Source organism: Ictalurus punctatus, chromosome 12 (genome assembly GCF_001660625.3).
Source record: "Ictalurus punctatus breed USDA103 chromosome 12, Coco_2.0, whole genome shotgun sequence".
Classification (NCBI taxonomy): Eukaryota; Metazoa; Chordata; class Actinopteri; order Siluriformes; family Ictaluridae; genus Ictalurus; species Ictalurus punctatus.
The window spans coordinates 32,557,126-32,580,077 of record NC_030427.2 but is presented as its reverse complement, the minus strand read 5'-3'; the positions used below and the strand labels follow the sequence as shown (position 1 = coordinate 32,580,077).

The following is a 22,952-nucleotide window of genomic DNA, read 5'->3' as shown; positions in this document are numbered from 1 at the left end:
TGGCCTTCGGAGCAGCCATAGTCCCAGCAGTCTGGAATTGGAGAAGATTTGAGCTCTATCCAGAGGCAGAAAGGATCTGGATCTCTAGTATCTCCATAAAATCGTGTGTGGCTCGGCAGAAGGAGAGAGGGAGAAAAAAGATTATTAGGACTGGGAATTAGTATAATAGAAAGTCTAGTCAGGGTAGGCTTGAGTAAACAAATATGTTTTAAGCCTAGACTTAAACACTGAGACTGTGTCTGAGTCCCGAAGACTGTTCCATAACTGTGGGGCTCTATAAGTGAAAGCTCTCCCCCCTGCTGTAGCCTTCACTATTCGAGGTATGTCAAATAGCCTGCATCTTTTGATCTAAGTAGGCGTGATGGATCATAGAAAACCAAAACATCGCTTAGATATTGTGGTGCGAGACAGTTTAGTGCTTTATAGGTTAATAAAAGTATTTTATAGTTAATGCGAGGTTCCACTGGGAGCCAATGCAGTATTGATAATATCTGTGTGATATGGTTGTATCTTCTCGTTCTAGTTAGGACTCTAGCAGCTGCATTCTGGACTAACTGGAGTTTGTTTATATTCCTACTGGAACACCCAGACAGTAAGGCATTACAGTAATCTAATCTAGAGGTGACAAATGCATGAACTAGTATTTCTGCATCATGTAGTGACAATATATTTCTTATCTTAGAAATATTTCTGAAATGAAAGAAGGCTATCCTAGTAATATTATCTACATGAGCATCAAATGATAGGCTGGAGTCAATAATCACTCCAAGGTCTTTAACTGCTGTACATGTTGAAACAAAGTCCATCCAGAGCAACCATGTGATCAGAGATTATTTCTAGCTACACGTGATCCTAATAATAGTATTTCTGTTTTATCAGAATTAAGTAAAAGGAAGTTAGTTAACATCCGATGTCTAATGTCCTTTACACAATCCTCAACCTTACTAAGCTTCTGTCTGTCCTCTGACTTCGCTGAAACATACAACTGTGTATCATCAGCATAACAGTGGAAGATAATTCCATGCTTACGAGTAATTTGTCCTAGGAGTAGCATATATAAAGTAAAAAGCAGTGGGCCTAAAACAGAACCCTATGGAACTCCAAAGGTAACCTCAGTATGCGTGGTCTTCATTTACATCTACGAACTGATAACGATCGGTCAGATAAAACCTGAGCCATGAGAGGACTGTTCCCTTAATGCCAACAACATTCTCTAATCTATCAAGGAGAATAGTATGATCTATAGTATCAAAAGCTGCACTAAGGTCGAGTAACACAAGCGGCGAGACACAACCCTGACCAGAGGCCAGTAGTAGGTCATTTACTACTTTAACTAACGCTGTCTCTGTGCTATGATGAAGTCTAAATCCTGACTGATACATTTCATGAATGTTATTCCTATCTAAGTACGAGCATAACTGCTTTGCTACAACCTTTTCTAAAATCTTAGAGATGAAGGGGAGATTTGATATTGGTCTATAGCTGGACAGTTGAGAGGGGTCAAGGTCAGGTTTTTTAATCAAGGGTTTAATAACTGCTAATTTAAGTGATTTAGGTACATAGGCAGTGCTAAGGGAAGAATTGGTTATATTTAAAAGTGGTTCAATTACTCCTGGACAAATCTGTTTAAAGAAACATGTAGGTTGATGAATTGGCTGAAGAGATTAATGTAGCTAGTTCAGTCTCTCTAAGCGGAGCAAAACACTCTAAACATTGATCTGATATTGCTGCATTATCATCTAATGGGTTTGTTTCAGTACTGTTAATTTAATGGCCTGTATTTCACGTCTAATATTTTCAACCTTATCAATGAAAAATTTAATGAAATCTTCACTGCTATGTAATGATTGAGTGTTTCTCTCTGTAGTGGTTTTATTCCTAGTTAATTTTGCTACTGTGTTGAAAAGGAATCTAGAATTGTTTTTGTTATCTCCTATTAAGGTGGAGAAATAGATTTTTCTAGCATCGCCAAGAGATTTTCTATATTTCAGTAGGCTCTCCTTCCATGCTGTTTGGAGTATCACCAGTTTGGTTTCATGCTATTTACGTTCTAATTGTCGAGTTGTCTGTTTTAAGGTACGCGTTTGATCGTTATACCAGGGTGCTAATTTTTTCTCTCTAATTATTTTTCTTTTGAGTGGAGCCACTCTATCTAGCGTGTAGCGGAGTGTTGACTCCAAGCTTTCAGTCGCCTGATCGAGTTCTATCAGATCTGACTGTGATCCAAATCTAATTAATGTTTCTGCGAGGTTATTTATGAAGCTTGGTGCAGTAGCTGATATGTAGGTACGTTTTACGCGGTAGCGAGGCGAGGTGGAAATATTATGATCAATATGTATTATGAATGAGATATGATAATGGTCTGAGACAACTTCAGACTGCGGGGAAAAATTACAATATTTTCTATACTTAATCCGTATGTTAGTATCAGGTCAAGAGTGTGACCACCATTATGAGTAGGCCTGATTACGTTCTGATTAATCCCTACTGAGTCTAAGATGGACACAACCGCTATTCTTAGAGTGTCTTACAGGTTATCAAAGTGAATATTAAAATCACCGACGATTAATGCTTTATCTACAGACACAACCAGGTTTGAGAAAGTCTGCAAATTCAGTAAGGAATTCAGTATATGGCCCTGGGGGTCTGTAAATAATAATTAGAGGAATTGACTTATTTTTTGTGGCTACATAACTTATACCGCTATAAAGAATTTCAAAAGAATTAAATTTATATCTAGGTTTTTGTGTGACGCCTATATTTTGACTATGGATGAGACCAACACCTCCTTCTCTACCAGTTAAACGAGGCTTATGTACATAACTGTATTCAGGAGGACTGGCGTCATTTAATGCTATGTACTCGTTTGGTTTAATCCAAGTTTTCGTTAAACACATTAAATTACATTCCTGATCAGTAATGATTTTGTTAACAATAAGAGCCTTAGACGCAAGAGATCTAATGTTTAATAGTCCTAGCTTCAGATTAAAAGTGCTGGCTGTGCATTCAATATGATTTAATTTTATGTTAATTAGGTTACAAAGACAGACTTTCCGAGATTTTCTCTGTATTTTTATAGCTCGGGGAACAGACACAGTCTCTATAGTATGTATTACAGGTGCTGGACTATTAGTTGAACATTGATTATAATCAACGTTGTTATTGTCGGAAGATGTACTTATGTTAGGCAGTCCCTTGGAGATGTTGTCTGACAGCAGTTCCGCTCCGAGGCTGCTGGGGTGCAGGGCATCGGGAGGAAACAACCTAGGACGCTCCCAGAACAGATTCCAGTTATTGACAAACACCAGATTCTGCTCATTACACCAAGAAACTAACCAATCATTTAAAGCTAGAAGTCTACTGAACTCTTCGGCTCCACGTCTGTATGTGGGAAGAGGTCCAGAGACGATGATCTTCGCGGTGGGTGATCTGCCTCATACCGTCTCGATCAGGCTGGAGAAGTCCCTCTTCAGAATCTCCGTCTGCCGCAGCCTGATGCCGTTCGTCCTCGTGTGCAGCACAACCGCTCCAATGTGCTCGTCCTTCTTCAGGATCCCAGATACCTGCGCAGCAACATCAAGGACACGAGCACCAGAAAAACAGTGTGTGTGCACCTTACCTTTAGATGAAGCTACACGGATGTTCCGCACAATGGAGTCCCCGACGATCACAGCGTTAAGTCTGTTCTGACGGGGAGGGGCGAGGCGGTTCCTGGTTGGAAACTCGAATACTGGAGGTGGAGAGGTCCGCGCCTTCCGCTGCTGGTTCACCCAAGGCCCATGGTGTGTTGGCGCCAGCGTGACTGAGACCTCGGCTGGGAAAGTCCTAGGTGCACGGTCCCTGCACAGAGAAACACACGGCGTAGAGGGTCTGGGAGTGGAAATACCACACTATGTGCTTACCTTGGATGTGTAGGCAGAGGCACAAGATGTTTCCAGCACAGTTTGTCGCTCCAGCAGCTGGGCCTGCTTGTCGAGTAGGCCACGGTTCTGCTTCTCCACATCCTCCAGTTCCAACAGCACCATGTGAAGCTCGAGCGAGTCCTCATCTGCACTCAAAACCGGAGAAACAGCAGACATATTTGTTTTTTAAACAAAACGGCAGTAAATGAGATGTGAAATGTAAACGGCTAGCGGTAGGTGATGCTAGCGGGCTACAAGCTAGTTGCGGATGTTTGTAAAAACGGATCAAATTTAGCGACAGCGCAACGTTACGATTGTTTTATCTAAAGTAATGTCAGTTATATTTGTATAACGTAAGGTAAATAATTTTAAAGTATAGAGATTAGAAGAATGAATATAATAGTGTTAGCTTGAAGGACACTGCTTCCTGCTTGACGACGCTTCCTGCTTTCCTCAGAAAGCAGAACTCTCTGAGGATCTGAAAAAAAGAATTGTTGCTCTACATAAAGAAGGTCTAGGCTATAAGAAGATTGCTAAGACCCTGACACTGAGCTGCAGCACAGTGGCCAAGACCATACAGCGGTTTAACAGGACAGGTTCCACTCAGAACAGGCCTCGCCATGGTCGACCAAAGAAGTTGAGTGCACGTGCTCAGTGTTATCTCCAGAGGTTGTAAGGGGTGTACTCATTTTTTTTTGTGAGATACTGTACATGGGTTTAATTGATTTTTTTTTTATTTTTTTTTATGGGAGGTTAAGGGAAATTCTGTCATAAAACTTTTCTTGCATGGGACTTTATTGCTTACTGTCCACTTTGTAGCAGAATTAATGTCATTTTCCTGGTTTCACCTGAATTCTACTATTCCAATAATGCAATACACCAATACATATTTAACCAATTGGTGTCCCTACTTTAATCGAACGATGCATCGACCGGTGAGAGAATTTTTTGTTGTGCATACTATTGAACTGGACAGTTTTCCAAGCCAACAGAAGATAGTTGTGTTTACAGGCAATCTGAAGAGATAATTCTGGTCCAAGTTGCTCCATATTTGCAGCGTCCGTTTAATTACAGCTAACTACACTATGTGACCAAACATATGGGGATGCCTGACCACCACACCCATATATGCCTTTTGAACATCCTCTGATGGAACGGAATCCAATCCATAGTCCTTTGAGCCCAGTGTTCCTGATATAGTTTTCGGCTATACTGTAACCCTGACCAGGATAACACCGCTACACTGTAAGTTCAATGAATGGATTTTTGTTGTGTATATATGTTCCTTTAAGAAGTAAGATGATGATTGTATGACCTACAAGTCTTAAAATCTTTACTGCAGGATCACTATCACAATCATAGATATAAAGTGACTGGAGCATTGAGAGAGTACATTACCAGGGGTCTGGGTTTGATGACTTTTGATAAATCACATGTTTTATATCTTATAAAATGTATACTTTTCTTATTAATGAACAAAAATTCCCCATAATGCAAATCATAAACAGGTTTTTTCACTGTGTAATTTCTTTTTTAAAATCTGAAATTTTCAGATACTTTGCTTTGACACTCAAAGGTAAGCTCATGCATATTAATCATCCTTCATGAGTTTATTAGTCAAATTACATTATTACTGGTTTATCCATCTGGAATGATGCGATTATACTGAATGCTGGGCAAAAGTCCACCAAAAGGATTCTAGTAGAACAGACTAAACATTTCAGATATCTCAGAATAAATCTAACACACTTCCTCACAGCATTGCCACATTCTTAGGTTTGTAAACCCCCCCCCCCCCCCCCCCTTTCTCCTCCTCTTTCTCTTTCTGGATTGATCTTCACATAATCTGTTTACTGTGTTTTTAGATAACCAACAGAGCTATCAATGTCTACACCAGTCTATTCTGCAGAGTGGAAAGGCCTTGCTTATGCAGAGAAGATAGAAAAGAGAAGTGAGGGGAAAATGGATAAGAAGGAAGTCTGAGCCAGGGAAATGTTCTCATTTCTGACATTGCTGTGTTTGTTCACAAAGACCCACTCTACCAAAAAACACAAGGCAAGGAATGAAATATAGAACATATTCAGAGACCGCTCTAGCTATAATCCAGTTATGAAGAATGTTATACAGGTGCATCCCAAAAAAATTGAATATTGTAGAAAAGTAAATTTTTTTCCATAATTTTAATTAAAAAAGTCGAATTTTAATATATTCTACATTCATTACACATGAAGTGCAATATTTCAAGCCTTTTTGGTTTTAATCTTGATTACTTCTTACAGCTCATGGAAATCAAAAATCCAGTATCTCAAAATATTACAATAAAGGAATTTTTATACAGAAATGTCAACTTGAGAAGAGCTCTAATCAGTGAATTAACTCAAAACACCCGCAATTTACAGTGACCAGGTGTATGAAGACATTGTGGACTACTGGACCTTACACTCGTCTGTGAAACCTGCTGACAAGCCCCATACATGGCAAAATTCAAAACATGGCATGTCTTTTCTGACTGCAAGAAAAGCCTGAAGACTGAGTTTACCTCTGCTCTCCAAACAGTTGTTGAACAGTTGTTTGAGTCAGTGATCAAATTATTTCTACTAATCATCTTCCTGTTGATATAGATGTTTTACTGACTTGAAATGTTTATGAACAAAGTGTGAGATTTTACTTAAAATTGAGATTTTTTTTTTGCAATAGGTTTTATCTTTCATGTTTGCTGACCCTGTTGAATGCAAAACTACTCCTGTATTATGCATCGTAACCTATGTAACCGATATGTGTTTTAAAATGGCTTAGAAAGGAAAATGTTAATGTTGCTAAAATCTTTGAATGCCTGATTCAAAATTTTATGCATAAAATATAAACCTTGATCATGTCATAAGTGTTGTGAGATAAAGATCTTAAACTATAACTGAGTGTGATCATTCTTGTCTTGACACTACAAAATGACTGAACAATTGGTGGAGAATAAATATTATACGCTGTCAGACCCTGGGTTGTATGGTGGCGTTGAGAGTTTGAAAAGAGTTATTGTGGGAAAAAAAATAGGTAAAAGTGTTAATGAAGCTGAATTAAAAACTGGTTAGCAGAGCAGCATCTACAAAGATTAAAAGAAACAAGGTTTTTGTAAAGCACATCGAGGAACCATGGCAAGCTTCTTTAGTTGCCAGAGAGTAATGACAATGCACAATTTATGATAATATTTTATCTAAATATGCCTGGGTACATGTGTTATGAAACAAAACCTGAACTAAGGTAACTAAAGCATTTGATTTTATTCTAAAGGAAAGTTGAGTGGCCAAAAAACTACAAACTGACCAATGGAGGGATATATTTATTTATTTATTTATTTATTTATCATATTTTCAAACTTTAATGAAATAAAATACTTGTACAGGGCAAAATGTATTGGTGTGTGAAAGGTCAGACTGGAAAAGTAAACGATGCCAGAAGCTGTCGGAAAGAGAAAAAAAGACGTATTCTCTGTTGATGAATGGGAGGTGGGTATGGCACAGGGAGTGGAACATCATATCAGGCTAAGTGACCCCAGACCCTTCAGCGAGGGATCTAGGCACATTGCACTTGCTGATATTGTTGATGTAAGAAGGTGTCTAAAAGATCTCTTGGCGGCCATTGACAAGTGCCAGTTCTGTCAATCTGAAATATGTAGGGCAAATTGTTTCTACAGCCAATATGGCACCTGACCCAGAAAAGGTTGAGGCCATCACTTGCTGGGAGATACCAAAAGATCCTCTGGGATTTTGTGGGTTCTACAGAACTATGCAGCTGTAGTAAGACCCTTGACTGAATTTACCAAAGGTCATCCTCCAAGCATGGCCAGAAGTAATGTTGGTCTGGAAAGAAAAAAGTATTTGAAAGAGGCTGCCCCCTTTGGATAGAGCTGGGATCATTCCTGTATTGAGGCCTTCAACAGCATCATCCATTGTGTCACACATGCCCCTGTGCTTGTATTCACAAACCCAGTAAAACCCTATGTTCTTCACATTGATGCTATTTTATGTGGTCTTGGTGCTGTGTTGAACCAGGAGCATCCTAATGCACTTAGGCCAGTTGCTTATGCCAGCAAATTTAGGTGCATCTGAACAGCACTACCCAGTCCACCAGCTTGAGTTTCTGCCTCTCAAGTGGCCCGTCATTGACTAAATCCACAACAGCCTGTATGGTGCAAAATTTGTTGTGAGGACTGATAACAACCCACTTACTTATGTGTTGACAACTACGAGATTGAATGCCACAAGACAGCAGTTGGTTAGTTGCTTTAGCAACCTACAAATTCAGCCTATAGTACAATCTAGGGCGTGACAACACAGGTGCAGATATGCTGTCCTGTTACCCGCAGAAACCCAATGCTGACAAAGGATGGAAAGAGATTCCACAGTCTGGTGTTAAGGCCATCTGTCAGTTAGCCACCACTCACTTGTGTGATGAGTCATTCCGGCTTGTTGACCAGTTAGGTGTCCATCCACAGGTCATCCCACAAGTGTATGATGGGTGCCACTACTGATGGGTCAGTTGACTAACAAAGACCGGAGATCTGCTCAAGATCAAGACTCAGAAGGTGGAATTGTGAAGAGAAAGGTAGAAATTGGTACTATCCTTACCTCTACTAAAAATCCAAACCATACCATTGCCCTTCTAAACCATAAGGGTCCAAAGCTAGTTATACGGGACAACATTCTCTGCAAAATGACTAAAACTTAAACTGAAAGGGAAAAGCAACAGCTAAAACTGACATAACAGCAAATATAAAAGCATATAATTAAAATGAAGAGCAAGCGAAACAGGACAGAGCACTCAAAGGAAGGCAACTAAACGATAGTCTATAATACATGACAAGAGGAGCAGAGACAGTGGAACATGTGTTCCTTCAATGTGCAGCTTATCAAAAGGAAAGATCTGAACTTAAAGAAAAGTTACTCACTATGGGTGTAATTCTTCTAAAAATGGTCCAGGACAAGGGAAGGTATATACTACATTATTAAATTATTTAACATTAACAGGATTGTACAACAGGATTTAAGTTTGAAATGTACCATTTTTAGCCTCCTTTCAGTGCGCCACACTCCTGTCCAGTAGGTGGCAGTAATTCACCAAAGCTGGTTTACCAACCGCCAATAAACCTCTGAAGAAAAAGAAGACGAAGAAGAACAGACACTTGGATGCAGAACTTCATATGAAAGACAGCTTCGGATCTCTGATACTCTGCGTAACATTACTAAAGGTGAGTTCATCTGAAACTTACCACCTGAGCTGCTCGGTTAACAGGTTAGTGGAGACTCTGGAGTCATGAATCTCTGTATTTTTCTTCCAGTGTCCTGATTCTTTACACCTCTTATAATGAAATCAGAGTCCAGAGGCCGCTCTTTAGGAAAATCTCCACAGACTCCTGCTGCTACTGGCTCAAAGGTAAAGTTTAGTCATTTCTCTGATTTCTCTTTTAGTTTTAAAACTCTGAGAAACACCTGCAGGAATTCCTTGGAGGAAATATATATATATATATATATATATATATATATATATATATATATATATATATATATATATATATATCCCCTACAGATCTGTTTCAAACACATGCTCAAACAAACAAACATACACAGAGAATAGAAAGGTAAGAATTTTTTTGGTAAATGATAAAATTAGCCGTGTTTGCAAGTAATGAAGCTAACGTTATGCTAACCGCTGTGTGAATAAACACATAACAGTAATTTAGTAAACAATAACTATTGAATAAATAAATGAGTAAAAGAGAGATTATACCTCTCCGGATACACGACGGTTGGTGACAGGTGAGTTGGTGTATTAGAATAGCTGTTAGTGATCATTCATTTTGTGTTGACTGCGCATGTGCAGCATCCTTTCGTTCTTTTGTCTGGTTTCTGTTGTAAATTCGAGGAACTCCAGAGTAAAGACCTGCGCGGGATTTGTTTTGTCCCGCTCCACCAAATATATGTATATGTTATCTTCTCCCACTTCCGCCCGCAACATTCACGCGTTGCCCCGCTCCCTGCCGCAAAATTCCTCAGGTAAAAATATACCTAAATTATTTTAGTAGGTTACGGGGTTTTCCACTTGCTCATAGAAACATAGAATAAACACAAATGTTTCGCTATCCCTTTCTGTTTAATTCAATGTCTGAGTGGAAAATGTTTTAGAATATATATATATATATATATATATATATATATATATATATATAACACTTTTAAAGCCAAACAGAGAAGCATTTAGTTATATGCTTAAGAATATAGAGCCTTTTTTGCTTTCGGAATGCCTGTCCAAAAATGAAACCAAAACTATTCACATCCCCAGGGTCGACCCAAGACTCTTGGGGCCCCTCTGTGCCGGCAATACAACTAACTATTGTCAATGCTTGATTATTCACAAATATAAATCTAACACACGCATTATACGTTTTATTAGTTGTATTTGTGTTGTCTACACCATACCAATATTAGCTATGTGCAAAAGTGCAGAACAAACAACTACAAATAAAATAGCTTAAGATAAACAGTATCTTCTTATGTAAATGTACAACAAAAATTAACAACATTATTATTTACAGCAACAAGCCATATGTACACCTAAAACAACTCTTAATCTATAACTATCTAATGATATTGGAATATAATAACAAATATCCCAAAATGACAGGTTAATGTAAATAATGTTAAGCTGTTAACAGTACCAAGTTTATAGAAAAGAACCCTTTTTTTTTTTTTTTTCTTTAACAAAAATATACACCCAGGAGCAAATTATTTTTACACTGAAGACAACAAGTTTAATCTAAAACTAGATAATATGTTGTAGTATGATATATTATGATGTGAAAGCCATTTACAGATGTTTAATCAAACGTGAACTTTCCTAAAACAAGAAGATATGCTACCTAGGCTATGTTAACTAACTAGCCAGTCAGCTAATGTTAGCTTGCAACATAGCCTAGCTACTTAAAAATAAATAAGTAAATGAATTTAAAAAACTACTTAACGTACCTTTTATCTTGCTGTTTTTTCCCGCACATACATGAGTGCTCTCCCGCTTGCACCCACCCATCAAATCTTGTCCCGCATTGGACTCTGTTGCATCAGGTCCTGCAGGCCTCTACCCCAGAGTGCAGTCTGGACGATGGTGTGGAGTGGCAAATTTGTCGCCCCTCCCACCTCTACATTTATTGGTTCACGATACAGTAAGGTTTATTGGTGTTGAGGATTGTGACCATAGGCACCTCATTGACTGCTTTGGCCCGATGCTGCGATACGTCAATGTGTACGCCATATTGCTCCGGGCAAGACTGCCTTATAAATAAAAGTAAACGGGGCAGCTGCAGTTTTTCTGTATTAAAAGTACAACATTTACATTTCTCAACCGATTTCAATGGTTCATGATCTGCGTGTCTACAGTCCACTGACATGCTCTCTTCAGCCTTTATTGAGGTTTGTGTTGTCCTGGTTGCCACTGGCTAAAATGGAAGAAATATATAAATGAGCCACGATTGGATGATAAGCGATCAAATCATTTTAGGCTATCGATACACTGACTCTTTGGAGATGAGTCATGAAACTGAAGACAGATGGTTTAGCTCCATCTCTAATCTTGACAGTCTGACCTGAAAAACTCACTGGTGAAAAATCCTTCCCTTCTTAATGATGAGTCTTTATTGGTCACATATAAAGTACAGCACAGTGAAATTCCTTTTCCCTTGCATATCCCAGCATGTTAGGAGGTTGGGATCAGATGCACCCCTGGAGCAAAGAGGGATAAGGGCCTTACTAAAGGTCCCAACTTGGCAGTGCTGGGGCTTGAACCCCCGACCTTCTGATCAGTAAGCCAAAGCCTTGAATGTGTGAGGAAAAATTAGCTAGCCTGCTAAGTACAGTCAGGTTCACAGTATGTACGTCAATTTCTCAGCTGAAACGAGTTGCTTGTCACTACAGTCGGTTGGAGGAAAAACAGAAATATAAATCTTGACTATAGTGTATGTCTCTGTGGCATCCTTCCGTCTTCGGGAGACAATGGTGTAGCATCCGTTTCCGGTGAATTTATTTTATACCTTCTCGAGTGGCTGTACAAGCCAACCTGTGAGTGGCAGTCCCGGTTGCAGTTGCCGCAGACAAATTGAGTCACATGCTGTGGCTGAAATTGCCGCGCCTTCCTCCTGTCTCTCTTGTCAGCAAGGTGCTTAAACCTGTCCTCCTCCACTTTCTGAGTGCCCCATCTAACGGCAAAACACCAGGCTGTATGGTCTTCAGCGCTGGATTCCCAAGAACTAGGGTTGATGCCACATAATCTCATGTCCTTCTTGCAGAGACCTTTGAATCGCAGTCGGGGGTGTCCAGTTAGCCGTGAACCCTCAGCCAGCTCACCATACAGAAGATCTTTGGTGTACATCCGATCCACATCCAAAGTTGTGGTGGACATCCGATCTTCAGTAGTTTGAAAAGTCTTCTCCGGCTAACCAGGTCAAATGCCTTGGTCAAATCAATGAAGATGATAAAGAGGGTTCATCTGCTGCTCTTGACATTTCTCCTGAATCTGGCATAGTGAGAATATCATATCTACGCTTGACCGGCCAGCTCAGATGCCACACAGAGATCTGCAGACGTGTCAGGACAACCCTGGCAAGCACCTTTCCAACGACGCTCAGCAGGGAAATGCCCCGATAGCTATTGCAATCGCTGCTGTCCTCTTTGTTTTTATATACCATGAGGATGTTTGCGTCTCACATGTCATGCGGGATATATGCCTGTTCCCAACACAAGCATAGAAGTTCATGCAGGGGCTGGAGTAGTGCAGGTTTCCCGCTTTTCAAGATTTCTGCCTTCTTGATACCTTCATACATCGCTCTTGCATCCCTGGTATCAGCAGCTGCCTGTAAACTGCTGCAGAGATTCAGCCAGTAGATGTTTGCGCAGTGGCGGGCAGTCTGCTGGGCGTTTCTTCTAGCAACCCTGAGGGCTTCCAATGTGCTGGGGTTAGGTACAGCCTTGTATGCCAGAAGAGCCTTCCTCTTCGCATCGGTTACAGGCTCCATATCCTCCCAGTGGGCTTCGTACCAGTCGGCACTTTTCTGCTCCTTCTTAACGTGAGCGTTGATCAGAGTTATACGCAGCTTCACGGATGTGTGTCCATTTGGAGTCAATAGTACTGTCAGGTGACTTCTCAGTGAGGGCTCCCTGCAGCTTACTGATGTACCGCTCAGATTTTTCTGGATGGTTTATACAGCAGGTGTTGATGCGAGGGCGACCTTTCTTCTTGGAATATTGTAGTTTCTTTGGCGCTACACGCACCTGGATAGCGACCAGGGAGTGATCAGTGTTGCAATCTGCACTGTGATAGCTGCGGGTGAGGAGAACGTTTGCAAGGTCCGCATGCCTGATGATGACTAAATCTGCAGCACAATTCTAGCAGTCGCTGACCATTCTCGTTGATCTTTCCACATCTGTGAGAACCAAGGGAAGTGGGCCAGGCCTCATGATCAGCTCCCACCCTAGCATTAAAGTCCCCAAGCAGATAAAGGCTTTCAGCATTGGGTATCCTGGAAATCACTACATGTAAGACCTCGTAGAACTGGTCTTTTTCATCTGGAGTTGAGCATAGTGTCGGGGCCCGAGTCTCTAGACAAATGGAGGGAGAGGATTCTTACTGTGCCTGATGACGGTGGCTTGATGAAGGGGACAAGCGAGTTCTTCACAGCGAAGCCAACACCATGCTGACGTGATTCGTGCTAGGGCTTCCCTTGCCAAAAGAATGTGTAACTAACTTCTCTTATAGTGCCACTGTCAGCCAGTCGATTTTCCTGAAGGCAGGCCATGTCGATGTTGAGTCTTGAGAGTTCCTTGTCAATGACGACAGTCTGGCGTGCGTCGTCGATATGCTGCAGATCAGCAGTGAGACCAGGATACATGGTCCTGACATTCCAGCTTGCGAAGTGAAGAGCTGGAATATTCTTGTTTTTTCCTTGATTGTCTGGTGCAGAATATATGGCCTACTTGTCGAGATGATTCTCTAAGCTCCACGCACCCAAGTGAAGCAGGCAAGCCATGGCGGGACAGCACGTTATTGGCTGGGGACTGCCTAGCTTAAGGCGGGCGGTAGCTGTCCGGTGAGATACAATGATCTCTCCCACCGAAAGAAGCGCCCCCTGGCGCCGTTTCCTCCACCAATCGGATGAGCTTAAAACCGGTAACTGCCGCTTCCCGTGTTGTCGGTACCTTGCGATGTCACTGGAGTGTCCTCTCCATTTGAAGACTGGACAGGGTGATATGGAGGATTAGCTGTTGCCCATGCAGCAGACCCCCCCCCCCCCCCCCCCCCCCCCCCAAGCAGCTGATGAACCCAAGGGGACAATGAAAGCCGATACAGCTTGGCACCGACAACGTCGCACGGGACTTTACCAAATATTTACAACTTTCCAGTAAAAGATAGTAACACATTTAGGAATTGTTATTGTGAAAGATTAGCTGAAACAGTGTTCTCTCAACTTTAACCATCTTCACTTGTTTTCCATTTTGAAATGAATGAGAAACAATAATGCTGCTTGTCAGGACAATAAGAAACCGGAAAGCACAAACTCCTCTGTCTTGAAGACGCAAGTATTGAGAATGTTCTGTTGCATTAAATATAATTATAAACAGTTAAACAGTGTGCTGTACTAAAAAAAATACTTAACTTTTTTTGTCTTTGTTTAGTATATTTGTTTCTGTATATTATTAATTTAGCATCTCTGTCTGCATTTGCATCAATAAAATTCAGGGTGTTACAGCTATTAAAGGTGGGTGGTTGGGTGGTGAAACCGTATTACAGTATTGTAGAAGATGTTTCCAATATCCATAATCATATGTGGACAATCTAAAATTATGTAAGCATCTTGAATATTTTTATTATGTTTTCCAGATGCACCAGTGCTCAGATTGTGGGAAGAGTTTTACTCGTCAGAGTAATCTCCGACGACACAAGCGCATTCACACAGGTGTAAGGCTGTATCACTGTGAACAGTGTGGGAAAAGTTTTACTCGTCAGAGTCATCTCCAAAGGCACGAGCGCATCCACACAGGGGAGAGGCCGTATCGCTGTAAACAGTGTGAGAAGAGTTTTATGCGAGAAACTCATCTCAAACAACACCAGCGCATTCACACAGGAGAGAAGCCGTATCTCTGTGGACAGTGTGGAAATAGTTTTACTCGTCAGGGTAATCTTCAACAACATCAGCGTATTCACACAGGAGAGAAGCCGTACCACTGTGGACAGTGTGGCAAGAGTTTTACTTACCAGAGTCATCTTCAACAACACCAGCGCATTCATACAGGAGAGAGGCCACATCACTGTGGACAGTGTGGGAAGAGTTTTATGCAAGAAAGTCATCTCAAACAACACCAGCGCATTCACACAGGAGAGAAGCCGTATCACTGCTTGCAGTGTGGGAAACGTTTTCGTGACCAGAGTACCTTTCACAGCCACCAGCAGAGTCATACAGGACAGAAACTGTACGTCTGCGGACAATGTGGACGGGGCTATGCTCATTCAAGTTCATTAAGGACCCACAACTGCTGTAACATAAAGCCATCAGACCTTGATATGTGAATTTCTTAGACTAAGATTCTTATTTATTTATTTTTTTTACGAGAGATTAAGGGAAATTCTGGCATAAAATTTTTCTTGCATGGGACTTTATTGCTTACTGTCCACTTTGTAGCAAAATTCATGTCATTTTCCCGGTTTCACCTGAATTCTACTAATCTAAGAATGCAATACACCAATACATACAGTATCTCACAAACGTGAGTACACCCCTCACATTTTTGTAAATATTTGATTATATCTTTTCATGTGCCAAACCTGAAGAAATGACACTTTGCTACAATGTAGTGAGTGTACAACTTGTATAACAGTGTAAATTTGCTATCCCCTCAAAATAACAACACATAGCCATTAATGTCTAAACTGCTGGCAACAAAACTGAGTACACGCCTAAGTGAAAATGTCCAAATTGGGCCCAAAGTGTCAATATTTTCATTCATTTTCATGCTGGCATATTCATGTCATATTCATGGTTTCAGCTGAATGCTCCTATTCCAAGAATGCAACACACCAATACATATTTAACCAATGGGTATACCTACTTTAATTGATCAATCAACAACTGGACATCTTTCCAAGCCAACAGAAGATGGTTGTGTTTACAGGTAATTTGAAGAGATAATTCTGGTCCAAGTTGCTCCGTATTTGCAACGTCCATTTAACCACAGCTAACTACACTGTGTGACGAAAAGTATGGGGATGCCTGACCACCACACCCATATATGCCTTTTCAACATCCTCTGATGGAATGGTGTCCAATCCATGGTGCCTTGAGCCCAGTGTTCCTGATATAGTTTTTGGCTATACTGACCAGGATAACACAGTTACACTGTAAGATCAATGAATGGATTTTTGTTGTGTGTTTGTGTGTCTGTATGTTCCTTTAAGAAATAAGATGATGTTTGTATGACCTGCAAGTCTTAGAATTTTATGCAGGATCACCATCACAGTCATGGATATACAGTGAATGGAGCATTGAAAGAGTACATTACCAGGGGTCTGGGTTTGATGACCTCTTCATTTTGGTAAATCTCATGTTTAATAATGCACCAAATTTATACATTCCTTATTAATCAACAAATATAATGCAAATCATGAACAGGTTCTCTCATAGTTGTAATATTACAGATTTAAAAAAAAGAAATGACACATTCTGACATGATACTCTGCGTAACATCGCTAAAGGTGTGTTCATTTGAAACTTACCACCTGATCTGCTTGGTATTTACCAGCTAATGAAAACTCTGCCTCAGTCTCTTCAAAGTACAAAATGGATATCAGATGAACATTCAGACTGAACGAGGTGTTCAGTGAGCAGGAGGATCACTGTGTTTCCACGGTCTGATTGTGACACTCAGTAAGTTCAGGTGTTATAATCAACCCAGAGTCTCCATTCCAGCTGTTCTGATTTCAGACGTAATGTCTGGATCCTGTTCAGTCTAAATGTAGAATTGTGTACCGTCTGATTCACTGCATGATGAACACACATGTCTCACTTCCAACACATTAAATATACACTGAGAACTAATTGACTGATGTGTCTGTAAACATGTTCTCTATTCTCCAACGCGGAAATGCAGGAACACTGGAGTCTTCATGAGACACACACACAGCTGCTCATCACCAACTGAACATAAAAGAAAAAATGTAAATTAATAAATACAAACTGGACTGTGCTACTTCATGTCAACAGCATGTAATCGTCTCGGTGGGTGGGTTCAAGTGTCAAGTAAAGTGGCTGCTTAAAAACATTTATGGCAGTGTATTATAAAGAAAGTGTGCTACTTATCAGAAACAGAGGGAAAAGCAGCAGTAGGAAGTCAGAGACAGCAGGGTCACAAGATCATTTAAAATCACTCATATGCACTAAAGCAGGGTTTTCCAATCTCATCCGGAAAGGGCCGGTATGGGTGCAGGTTTTCATTCCAACCAAGCAGCAGCCACACCTGCAAGCCTCAATTGGCTTTCAATTGATTCAGGTGTGGCTTCTGCTTGGTTGCAATGAAAACCTGCACCCACACCAGCCTTTTCCGGATAAGATTGGACACCCGTGCTCTAAACTGTGACATTTTGTATACTCTGTCTGACTCCCTGTCTTCTGCCTTCACACACATTTCAATTCAACTCTCTACTGAATGAGAAAAAGCATTAAAGCCAATTGTCGGAAACATTCTTATTAAATAGAATGTAGCAAAATTTTCTAAAACTGGTTTCCATTCCTACCCTGATAATCTGACATTTACTCGAACTAAAGAGAAATGTACAAACTAATGTTGTTACTCACTTCAGTTCCTGCAGATTGTAATTTTCATCATCCTGAAGAGCAGAGAGCATCTTCTTTCCTGAATCTCCAATTTTATTCCCCTTCAGCTCCAGTTCTCTCAGGTGTGAGGGGTTTGATCTCAGAGCAGAAACCAGAACAGCACAACCTTCATCTGAGACACCACAGCCACACAACCTGCAAAAACAATGACACACACTTCACTCTCTGAGTTTGTGAACATTTACATTTTGTAAGTCTTTAACCCTATGAAACCGGGAGTGTCGTTGCCGACACATCCAACCAAGCTCTATTCATGCTGCCATAACTCTTCAACCGTCTGTGCTGAAAACCTAATATTCAACAATATTAATACATAAATATAATCTTTTATAATTCAAATATTTCTACTGATTAATGTCTGCCAATAATATATATATATATATATATATATATATATATATATATATATATATATATATATATATTGTCCTCTTCTGCTGTATACCCCTTCTTCATCATGGTTCTGTTTGCTTTTTTAAATGATTTTATGCGGTCCAAAACTCTCTAACCTGTTGTGCTCTGTATATCTCTGTTTGATTCCCTCGTTTCGCTCTTCCTGAAAGCTGCATGAAGTTATCACATAATTGGTGACATAAATCAGTACATTTCAGAGGTAATTTAAGTTATTGTGATAGCGCAACCGATTGAAGAGGTACGGAGACATGACATGAATATGACTTGGATGGATGTGTCTGTGGCAATATACTCGGTTTTATAGGGTTAAATACTTTGGAGGTCTGTGAAAGAGTGATTCTAGAAGAGGAATTGATTACTGCGGAAGTGAGGGCATGGTCGAATGCTGGTTTGAGAATGTAGGATGGAGTTTGAGAGAGTGAGTATTAAGGATTAAACACCTGTGCAGAAAGTGGCAAATGGATGTTCTGTGTTTCACTGAGCGGTGGCAAGGATAAGGAGGGGAGAGACAAGAGCCTTGAGAAAGAGAGAGCTGAGCTGTGGCGAGCCATTTTGTTAAAATAATATCATTGAAAACCAAGTAAAATAGTTATAGCCAATAAAGAGCCCTATTTTGAGATGTCCCTGGCCTGCCTCCCATTTCCTCCTTTCCTTCGCAACCCAGGGAAGTCCTATATTGGTGCCGAAAAGCGGAGTGAGGAAAATCCACCGCCATTAAGTCCTCACCAATAGCAAAGATCATCCCTTGCCAATCTCCACCATACTCACCAGGCCCTTCTCCAAGACCAAACAAAGGACCGGCAGGCACTCCAGAGCCTGGTTCAGCCAGTGGGTACTCCAGCAGCTGCCCTACCCCACATCACAGGGTCAAAAATGGGACTGCAGAAGCGTTTGTAGAACTTTTTGAAAGTATGGGGCCGGTCTGACTCCGGTCCACATGCTGCCACTACTGACGGGGGAAGCTCAGCTCACTGCCCAATAGCTTCTGGCTGCAAACCTGGTAGAGTACCTGGACCTGAAGCGGGCAGTATTACAATGGGTCGGTTACACCTCCGAACAGCACTGTCAGTGGTGTCACATGGCACAAAAGTAGCCGATTTTGCGGTGCTGGAGCAGTTTGTATCCTGACTATCGGAGGGGTTGGTAGATTAGGTCCAGTACCACCATCTGGTGCCACTAGATGAGATGGTCCAGTTGGACCATCCATCCATCTTCTATACCGCTTAATCCTTTTCAGGGTCATGGGGAAACCTGGAGCCTATACCAGGGAGCATTGGGCACAAGGTGGGGTACACCCTGGACAGGGTCCAGCTGGACCACTTGATGGTATATTGGGGCAGGCAAACCCCTAACTTCTCTCTCTCTCTCTCTCTCTCAATCTCGTGCTTCCCCTCTGGGGGCCATTTCCCTGAAACTAATCTCACAAACCTATGCTTTCCCTCCCGCTCCCCATGTGTCTGTCTCTTCTTTCCCTCAGGTAGGTCTAGATCCCCAATGTGCCACAGGCCACCCCTTATCAAGCTGGGACATTCCCCAATCAAGCTGTGTGAGTGTTCAAGGGTGTACATAATGTGCATTGGTGGGTTCAGGCTGTAACCAAACTTCAATTCCCCAATTCCTGGTTCAAGGTGAGGTATTGGAAAATGCAAGTTTGGTAAAGGTGAGTTGTGTGCACAGGGATTCTGGGTGCAAAAGCACAAAGTGGGGCAGCAGTTAGTCCTCACCTCACCCATCCACTAATTCTGGGGACAAATTGGCCAAGGTTTTAGGCGTTACTAAGAGAAATATTTGTGGATGGTGTAGAATGTGCACAGCACTGACTGGAGAGGTGGTGCCAGGGCCATCAATGTCAACTCTGTGTCCCCAACCAAGAATTAAGGGGCTCCACCCCTCAACTCTTGGCGGGGATTCCCCTCTGGGATGTCCCCTTGGAGCAGTTGCATGATGAGATCCTGAGGCATGCCTTCGACCAAGTGAGAGTAAATGATGGTCAGAAAATTCAGCCAAATGTTGCATTATCCCACCCATATTTTTTAATTAATAAGGTAATAATATATAGATTATATTGAGTGATGCAGGACACTCAGACTAAAGAAGAGATGACCCAGTTGTTGGTCCATAAGCATGATTTGATTCAGAAGTTCGTTCCCGATGATGTGCGGAATTGGGATAAGTTGTGCGAACCCCTGTTATTTGCAGTACAAGAGGATCCTCAAGCCTCCCCAACATTTCCCCCCTTCGTCTTAGATGTCATTATTGGGAGAAAATTGGGGGGAGGAAGCTTCTAGCAGCAAAAACAAAATTCAGTACACTCTTGACCTGCAAGCAAAAGTCCACACACTTGGGCAGTTAACACAGTAGAATTTGATACAGACACAAGAAAGTCAATACCAGCTGAATAACGGAGTATTCAGTTATGGGAAATTGCACTGTGCGATAAAGTGCCTATTTTACTGTCCACTTCAAGCTCTAAATTATTCACAAAATGGCAAGTGTGTTTCCTTTATTTGGATTTGACAAAGGGAGCCCCTTGACGCCAATATCTTATGAGAAAACCTGGAAAGTTTTTTCTACTCTCTATGGGTTACACCTACAGTGATGATTTTGTCCATTTGCCCACTGACAAAGAAATGATCAGTCTATAACTTTAATGGTAGATTTATTTGAACAGTGAGAGACAGAATAACAACAAGAAAATCCAGAAAAACGCATGTCAAAAATTTTATAAATTGATTTGCATTTTAATGAGGGAAATAAGTATTTGACCCCTCTGCAAAACATGACTTAGTACTTGGTTTAAAAACCCTTGTTGGCAATCACAGAGGTCAGACGTTTCTTGTAGTTGGCCACCAGGTTTGCACACATCTCAGGAGGGATTTTGTCCCACTCCTCTTTACAGATCTTCTCCAAGTCATTAAGGTTTCGAGGCTGACGTTTGGCAACTTGAACCTTCAGCTCCCTCCACAGATTTTCTATGGGATTAAGGTCTGGAGACTGGCTAGGCCACTCCAGGACCTTAATGAGCTTCTTCTTGAGCCACTCCTTTGTTGCCTTGGCCGTGTGTTTTGGGTCATTGTCATGCTGGAATACCCATCCACGACCCATTTTCAATGCCCTGGCTGAGGGAAGGAGGTTTTCACCCAAGATTTGACGGTACATGGCCCCGTCCATCGTCCCTTTGATGCGGTGAAGTTGTCCTGTCCCCTTAGCAGAGAAACACCCCCAAAGCATAATGTTTCCACCTCCATGTTTGACGGTGGGGATGGTGTTCCAGGGGTCATAGGCAGCATTCCTCCTCCTCCAAACACGGCGAGTTGAGTTGATGCCAAAGAGCTCCATTTTGGTCTCATCTGACCACAACATTTTCTCCCAGTTGTCCTCTGAATCATTCAGATGTTCACTGGCAAACTTCAGACGGGCATGTATATGTGCTTTCTTGAGCAGCGGACCTTGCGGGCGCTGCAGGATTTCAGTCCTTCACGGCGTAGTGTGTTACCAATTGTTTTCTTGGTGACTATGGTCCCAGCTGCCTTGAGATCATTGACAAGATCCTCCCGTGTAGTTCTGGACTGATTCCTCACTGTTCTCATGATCAATGCAACTCCACGAGGTGAGATCTTGCATGGAGCCCCAGGCCGAGGGAGACTGACAGTTCTTTTATGCTTCTTCCATTTGCGAATAATCGCACCAACTGTTGTCACCTTCTCACCAAGCTGCTTGGCAATGGTCTTGTAGCCCATTCCAGACTTGTGTAGGTCTACAGTCTTGTCCCTGACATCCTTGGAGAGCTCTTTGGTCTTGGCCATGGTGGAGAGTTTGGAATCTGATTGATTGCTTCTGTGCACAGGTGTCTTTTATACAAGTAACAAGCTGAGATTAGGAGCACTCCCTTTAAGAGTGTGCTCCTAGTCTCAGCTCGTTACCTGTATAAAAGACACCTGGGAGCCAGAAATCTTTCTGATTGAGAGGGGGTCAAATACTTATTTCCCTCATTAAAATGCAAATCAATTTATAACATTTTTGACATGCGTTTTTCTGGATTTTTTTGTTGTTATTCTGTCTCTCACTGTTCAAATACAACTACCATTAAAATTATAGACTGATCATTTCTTTGTCAGTGGGCAAACGTACAAAATCAGCAGGGGATCAAATACTTTTTTCCCTCACTGTATTTGTGACTCTTCTGTTTGGGTTGTTTGGAGCCCCAGCAATGTCCTACAATTACAAAATTGTGTATGTGTGTGTGTACATTACATAAATCATATGTGTTTAGTAAAGCATACAGTAGTGAGCATGCACTGTGATCTCCTTTTATACACACACTTATTGATCCTGTTCTCTACGTTAGCTCTGTGTTACTATAATCAGTGGATTTATTCAGACATTCTTTATTTATGACAAATTGTGGAGTAATATGAGACCATTTTAGGACTTTAATGAAAGAACTATGGGCTACTTTGGGCTGTTCTGTAACACAGATCTGGCAACCTTGTTCTTAGTAGCTGCAAAGAGACCTACTGAAAAAATATTCACTAATAGAATAAACAACCTTTAAACTTTACAATTACTTTAAATCAACGATTATTTTTACATAATTTTTTTGATTATTTTTTTTTTAAAGAAACAAAAAAATTGTTGCTGTGGCAGATTTTGCTCCCTTTGAACCCTCAACCTTTTCGGCCCTGTTGCATTATGGTTTAAATTCTATTTTT

At 41.2% G+C, this 22,952-nt stretch overlaps 2 protein-coding genes across 3 annotated transcripts in view; one reads left to right on the top strand and one right to left on the bottom strand.

The window, feature by feature from the left end:
• The window catches only part of LOC108273032 (zinc finger protein 420), a 26,050-nt gene extending 9,444 nt beyond the window's left edge, over positions 1-16,606 (top strand). Inside the window, exon 3 of the mRNA XM_053683994.1 lies at positions 14,847-16,606. Within this exon, the coding sequence (XP_053539969.1) occupies positions 14,847-15,506 (660 nt within the window). The 3' untranslated portion in view covers positions 15,507-16,606. The remainder of the gene's footprint in view (positions 1-14,846) is intronic.
• The window catches only part of LOC108272977 (NACHT, LRR and PYD domains-containing protein 12), a 27,008-nt gene continuing 20,557 nt past the window's right edge, over positions 16,502-22,952 (bottom strand). For both annotated transcript variants that reach the window (XM_047158915.2, XM_047158914.2), the window contains 2 exons: positions 17,788-17,961; positions 16,502-17,130 (listed from right to left, as the gene is read on the bottom strand). In XM_047158915.2, coding sequence (XP_047014871.1) covers positions 17,124-17,130; positions 17,788-17,961 — 181 coding nt within the window. In that variant the 3' untranslated portion in view covers positions 16,502-17,123. The remainder of the gene's footprint in view (positions 17,131-17,787; positions 17,962-22,952) is intronic.